Source organism: Arachis stenosperma, chromosome 6, assembly GCF_014773155.1.
Source record: "Arachis stenosperma cultivar V10309 chromosome 6, arast.V10309.gnm1.PFL2, whole genome shotgun sequence".
In the NCBI taxonomy this organism is placed as follows: Eukaryota; Viridiplantae; Streptophyta; class Magnoliopsida; order Fabales; family Fabaceae; genus Arachis; species Arachis stenosperma.
This window is the reverse complement of record NC_080382.1, coordinates 145,175,250-145,182,530: the sequence shown is the minus strand read 5'-3', so window position 1 is coordinate 145,182,530 and position 7,281 is coordinate 145,175,250. Positions and strand designations below refer to the sequence as shown.

The 7,281-nt window shown below is 35.5% G+C and overlaps 1 protein-coding gene across 3 annotated transcripts; it reads right to left on the bottom strand.

Annotated features, from left to right (window-relative positions):
• Positions 1-1,043: 1,043 nt before the first annotated feature.
• LOC130936462 (uncharacterized) lies at positions 1,044-6,400 on the bottom strand. 3 transcript variants are annotated; one of them, XM_057866531.1, is made up of 4 exons: positions 6,058-6,400; positions 4,658-5,029; positions 4,244-4,448; positions 1,044-2,307 (listed from the first exon to the last, which is right to left on the bottom strand). In XM_057866531.1, the coding sequence occupies exon 4, from the start codon at positions 2,245-2,247 to the stop codon at positions 1,243-1,245; it is 1,005 nt and encodes a 334-aa protein (XP_057722514.1). In that variant the 5' UTR covers positions 2,248-2,307; positions 4,244-4,448; positions 4,658-5,029; positions 6,058-6,400; the 3' UTR covers positions 1,044-1,242. The 3 variants fall into 3 exon arrangements, with proteins under 3 accessions (XP_057722514.1, XP_057722515.1, XP_057722513.1); XM_057866532.1 differs by lacking the exon at positions 4,244-4,448; XM_057866530.1 differs by lacking the exons at positions 4,244-4,448; positions 4,658-5,029.
• Between the last annotated feature and the right edge of the window lie 881 nt (positions 6,401-7,281).

The following is a 7,281-nucleotide window of genomic DNA, read 5'->3' as shown; positions in this document are numbered from 1 at the left end:
CATTATAGTTTTTTTTAATATATTAGATAACTGATATTGACTTATATTTTTATGGAAGATGGATCTACCATATATGGATATTGGATATATCAAATAGTAACAAAATAATAAGAATCCAAAATTGTCACGGGTTACAGGCTGTTATATGAGAGACAAGGCCAGAGATAAAAACAGCAACAAAACTTGATAATTTTGTGCTGTGAACAATGCTTGTCAGCACTTGTATGGCTTCATCTTCAGGAAAAGGAAAAATAAAATAAAATAAATTAAAGAGGGCCCCCATTATTTTCCAGAAACATACATTGCTCTCTGGAGACATAAAAGTATTGTTTAGCAATAAGTACTAAGGTATTGGTCAAACAATTTGAGGCAATTTTAATTTATAATAATTGGTAGGGCATGCATGCAATTTTATTCTTATTGGTGCAACTACCAAATGTTTCATGCATCCAAGCCTTCCGGAATGTAATTGCCCTTTAATAAGAGAATATATGTGGTTTTTATTTATTGTTTCTTTTGTTTTTAGTTCATTTTATTATTGAAAGTTCTTTAAAATGTGCAATTAATATTAATGATAGGAATTTTGCATTTTTCCCCTTAAAAATATATTAATCTCTCCTTTTGATACTTATAAATATTGCTAGTCAACACTAGATTCAAATGGCAGAGACACAATAAAATCTAATAATACTTAATAGAAAAAAAGGAAACCAAAAGCAAAATAAAAATTTTTAGATGGAATAAAACGAAACCATCCTATACTTGAGCCCTCAAGTTTTTTTTTTTTTTTTTGTAGGGTGCAATTGAATTTATTAGCAAAATATGACAATATAGTAATATCATACTTATAAATAAACTAATAATATTATATAACTTAAACTTGTAGAGTAAACTAGTTTAACATGATTTTAGGTGAATCTTGAATCATAAAGCTAAACATGTAAACTCAACTCAATTGAGGACCTAAAATACAATACCACGCATTAAGTCAAGCTTTGATAACCTCATAAAATCGCATATGTAAATCTACATGGAAGGGAACATTCAAAACATTAAGCATATGCGTAGCAAAACCAGTTTACATATTTGTTAAAAAGGAAAGAAATACCTCTGGAACAGGTAGAAATTTTTAATGTTTTTCGACATCCAATATGAATATCAAACAACTCAGACTAGGGAACAAAATATCTACCTTTCTGTTTTCTACCTCAAAGTTGGCAGATGAGAAACAGAATCTAATTGTTATGCACCTGCGTCAGTAGACATGGTTTGTCGATGTAACTCCTCATGTGCATTCCTCAGAAATTGATCCCAACCACTTCCTGGGGCAGTATCCAAGTAATCATATGGAACAGCAGTTTTCAAGCCTGGCCTAACACCACAATGATCTTCAATAATTCTGAACTCTGCATCACCTTCTTCATTGTGGATATGCTCTAATTCATCCCACGTAAACAACAATGGCAATGTAAAGGCACCCCAAGGGTTGAAGTCCATGATCTTAACTCTCTCGTCCCTTGTAATATAAACATCAAATGAGTAGTTTTCAGACTCAAATCTATCTCTAACATAACTGTTGAAAAATCCCTGTATCAGCAATTGGAGGCTGCTCTTCTTTTCAAGCAAAGGAGGATAAAAGGTAGTAACTTCTCGCTGAGAAATTCCAAGTAATTTCTGATCTCGCACAAAGCAACGGAACTCCATGTCAGGTTGAAGGGATGGATACCATTTTCGAAGGGCAAGAAAAAACTCTTGGGGTCTGGACAAAGATTTATCTTGGCAAGAGTCATAAGCGTGGCACAAATCATGCACCAATGAGTCAGATGCGCGGAACAAGAGCGCAATCTCACTGAAAGAGGTGCAACGAAGGCTGCCACAAGTACTTATCCAAGCCGAATCTTTTGGGGCACTCCAATTCAACTTGGGGAAGATTGCACCCCCAAGGGACTCGATGGATTCCTTAATTTTCAACTCAAGTTCTGGAAATGAAGGCGGTGGAGAAGGTTCTTCTGCTTCATCAGCAGTTCCTTCTGACACCTGAAAATCTTCATCATCCGAATTATGAATTCTATTCGGCAAGGCATCTTCATCCAACACAGAAGCAGGCAACAAAAATGTCCCAGAGTCATCAAGAAGGTAATGAATAAAAGATTCAGGGAGTTTATGAATTACGGTCTTGATAGATACAGATTTGAACTTCGGGTACCATTCTTGAATTTGGCATCGATTGACCTCTTCCTCTTTCATATTTGCTGAATGGTTCTCTCTCTCTCAAATAAATGTGGCAGAACCTTTAACTATCTGGATCTGACACGCAATTGGCAACAGATATGATTGGTAACAATACATTGAAATCCATCAATTAAGTAACGTAACTTATGCAATGTGTAGAGTCAAAATATCCAAAGGTTGGAAGTTACAATACAGTCCCAAAGGTTTATATCAGTCTGCGATATTTAATGTGCTACAAAAAGGGAGACGACTCTACCAGGTGATGAGTGATGACTCTACCAGAACAGTTTTTTTATATTTCAAAATAACAAATGAGCTAAATGATAGAGTTGTAAAAGTACTATATATTGTTAACAAGTTAGAAGGGATCGTATAAGACTGATTTATTGTATACCAAAACCATAACGAAAATAAAATATAGCTAGGGATGCAAACAATGCAGCCAGTACAGTCTCATGAGCACGACAGATCAAAACATTAAACCATTCTATCCTTTGATAATTCCCATAAATAAATTTTATTTTCAAGAAACAAATTTCTTCTCGCAATCACACATAAGATTCCCAGTCCCATCAATCATCCAAAGAGTCAAAACAAACAAAATTTACAGTTCTAAATTGGCATCCACTACCTCATACCATTACTCATACTCATACTCATACTCATACTCACAGTCACTCACTCGGAAGAAAGAACAGAAAATAAAATATAACTTTCTTCCCTCAGCTTCGAAGCAGCCAGATAGATATAGACTACCTTAAGAAGTGACCTAATTATTAAAAACCACTTATAGACTTGTTTGAATACAAAGAAAGAAGTACATTTTCACAATCAAATTACAAGAAAGTATATTTAGTAGCATACAAGCAAGTGTGTATTTCCTCTGACAAATGAAAAACAAACAAGTGACACTTTAAGCAAAAATTGTAAAAACCCATAAAATCAAAGGTAGAATGATATGCAGATGAAGCACCACTATATATCTCTAATTGCAAATTCAGCAACACCACATATCTACCAAGACATTGCAATTCTGAATTTCTTTCCTCGTGTTTTCTAAGACTGCAACACATACTTGATTTCTCTTTTTCTAATAATAATAACTAATTGGACTTAATGCTATAAGGTTTCCATGGGAGAATTACATCTATCACGCGAGACTTTAATGTTTTCATTTAAATTGTGATTTATGGCCTTAAGGAACCTCCACTATCCAATGCAAAATTCAATTGGTCTGTCAATAGGGGTTACATGGTTTCTTCAAGGTTGGATTTGGTCTGTCAATAGGGGTTACACGGTTTCTTCAAGGTTATATAGATTCCTCTTCACCAAGGTTCTAGAAACAAAACCGGATATTCAACCGTTCAGGCTACTGGATAGGTTTCAGGTTAAGATTTAGAGTTCTAACCATTTGAACTGGAATCCAACTTAACCGAATTTAATAAATATTATATATAATATGATATCTATTGAATTTTTATCATTCACAAAATAAATCCAAAAACAAATCTCAGGTACCAATCACCAAATCCAAAACACAAATAACAAAATGTTGCAACTCTATTTGAGATGAGTTATCAATCTCCAAAGAATTCTAAGAAATTCACCAATTCATTAATTTTTTTCATACTCAATACAATGACTCAATACTCTTATTTATATTCCTAACAAACTCTAATGTGCAGCCCAATATTAGTTGTGTCATAACACAAAACTAATATTATACTTTAATATCAAGCATCATCGATGAGATTGAACATAACAACCTAACATAAAAATTAAAACTCTAACTTAAATTGATCAACAACGGGATCAATTTTATCAACAATTTCATCAGAAATTTGATTAACAATCAGGAAGAACAACAACAAATAGATAGCAGAATTTCAACTATAACAGCACAGCAGCAACATTGGCACTTGATTAACAATAACACATCGATCAACAATAAAATTTAAAAAAAAAGGGTAGCCGAAGAAAAAAAAGGCAATGGCAGGAAAGCGGAGCACACCAGCGGAGAGGAGGAGGCGCCGGCAACGGAGCAGTGGGGCGGAAAGGAGGAGGAAGCGAAGCAGAGAGGCGAAGAGAAGGCGGCAGTGGAGCAGAAAAGAGAGGCGACGCAGCAGAAGAGAAAAGAGGTCGCAGCGGAGAAGAAGCAGAAGCAGAGAGAGGACGCCGCAGCATATCAGAATCAATATTCAAGATCATCCAAAATCCTAAATCACAGTAATGACTAATGATAACAACAATTGAAGAAGCAACATGAAAAATCATAGATTGAATAACCAATTAAAAGTTTAAAACAACAATTACAGTTAAAAAATAAAAATAAAAAAAAACTTCTAAAGAGAGCAGAGGTTGTAGTATCGTTGTGAAAAATCCAACTCGACCGGGCTTAGTCAAGGGGGAAGATGAATGTACTTACCTGCTCAATCAATTAAGGAACGGAATAGATCCTTCGAGACAGAGCACAGAGCGGGACAAGGAGCACGACGGTGGGGCTGATGCGGTGGAACAGAGGCAGTGTGGCAGGACAGGGGCTGTGCGATGGAGGAACGAGGTGAGACCAGTTGCAGCGGCGACGGTGGCTTCGAAGTTCGAACAGCGGCGGAGACGACCAGCTTCAAGCAAGGCGGTGGCTACAATGGCGGCGGTGACAGGGCGGTGGCTGGATGGAGCAGGTGTGGGAGTTAGGGAGGAGCTCAAGTTGGAGAGGAAGTACGAGGAGTGTCGCGTGAGTGAGAGAGTGGCAGACAAGGTTCTGAACACCAAACCGGTCATCGAACCATTCTAGTTACTGGTTCATTGGTTAATTGGTTCAACCGATTCAACCGATGGTTCAATAGAAATAACCGTTTTATAATAAAATAATAAATAAAATATAAATAAACACATTAAAACATAATTATAATCTAATATAAATTTTAAAATATCATTCAAATTAAAAGTATCAGATCAACCACAATGTTAAAATATCATTCAAATATAAACTCAAAAGTCAAATAAAAAAAAACAACCAAATATAAAATACCAACATCAAAATTTGCCATCAATCATCAAAATTTCCAAATACACAATCTAAGATCAAACAGCAACCCAATGACAAGAAGTCAAGAACAATGAATTAGTCAAGAATAATGAATTAAATTGATTGATACTATCATATAGTCAATAACAAAATTTAGTTAACAACAACTAATGACAAACAACAATAATAAGATCAAGATTAAGAACAACAATCCACAACAAAAACAATTTACCAAATTAACAAATTATCAAAATGTCAAGAACAGCACAACATCCTAACAATCACAATTGATCAAATTAACAAGTTAATAAGATCAACAACATAACAAAACAAGTTAACAAAAACAAGTTAATCCAATCGAAACAAGAACTGAAACTATAACCTACTAATTAAAACAACAACCAGCTAAAATAACAACTGCAACCTCCATCCAGTCATCCTTTCAATATATGGTTCTGCACAATTATAGCAAGGAAACAACCATTACTTCTGGTATGAGACTCCGAGCAGTGAGCAATGAGCAGAGTGTACGAAGGAGAGGGAGCAAGGTTCACAGATTATTCAACAATTAATCAACCCAGTAACAACAGCAAGGTTCCAGATTAACTAACAACAATTATTCAAAATTATCCACAATCCTAGAAGAAAAATCACAGTTAACAGATTAATTAACAACAAGAAAAATTAATAGTTCACAGTTCACAAAATTAACAACATCAAAAAAATTAATAGTTCACAGTTCACAAAATTAATGAAAAATTATTCAATTATAGTTACAAAAGAAATTTTTTGAATACCAGGGACTGAGGGAGCGCAGAACAGGGCAGAGCTGGCGCAAGAGGGGGACAGGGAGCAGTGGAGCACGATCGAAGGCTGAAGGTGGAACAGAGCTGGCGCCGGCGGGACGACTGCGCGACGGAGGCTTCGTCGTTCCGATGGTGGCTGCGCGATGGAGGGGAAGGAAGTTGCGACGGTTGCTGCGCAACGGAGGGGAAGGAAGATGCGACGCCGCGACGGTGATTGAACGGAAGTGACGGAGGAGCAGGAGCTCGATGAGAGAACCTCGGACTGGCCGAGTGTGAGAGAGGCAGGAGCGCGTTTTGGTTACGGGGCAGGGGCTTTGGGCTGGGGCTGGTAAGGGTTACCTTCCGTGCCCTAATGTGCAAAACGGCGTCGTCTAAGCTTAAATAAAAAAAATCGGTCGATTACGGTTCGGTTCGACAACCGGTTCTCATCCGGTTTGACGGTTTAAAAGTGGTTTTTGAATTTCCGGGTTTTGGCATCTGACCGATTTGCTTTTCTTTTTGCGTTTGGTTTGTAGTTTAACCAGTTTGAATCGGTTTTTAGAATAGGCAGAGTGCTTCATTTGGATTTTGGGAAAGAGATTCATGTTCGCAGACTTAGGATTTCTCAAAGGGAACGAAACGACGCCATTTGGTGAATATTTTTGAAAATCGACTGGAATCCGGTTCAGTTCGACAGTTTAATAACGATTTTTTAATTTAACGGCATGACTTCTAACTGAACCATCTTTCTCCCGGTTTGACTGGTTGATGCAAACCAATTTTCATAACCTTGTTATAAACACATTAAAAATCTACCGTTCAATTAATATATCAGTATAAGGGTTATAATTTGCACCGATAGCACCTAATAATTATTCAATGATGAAATAACATTGATTTAGACTATTGTGGGTTTTGTACTTCATCTTTTTTACTTATCTTCTTTTTTTTATAGAGATCATAAATAATTATATATAATAAATGTAAGACTAAATTATATCCTATATTCTCTTAATAAAATTTTTATTATATCTTAAAATAGAGAAAAACCTAAATTATTTTGAACTAATATATCTGTCATTGTTGTGAAAAATTATAAAAATATATAATTATTCGATAGTTATTTCATTTAGTGTAATATATTAATATTTTTAGTCGAATATTATTTTAGATTTGTGTTGAACTTAAACATTTTAACAAAAGACATTTTAAAACTTTGTGTTGTCTGTTGTGTCA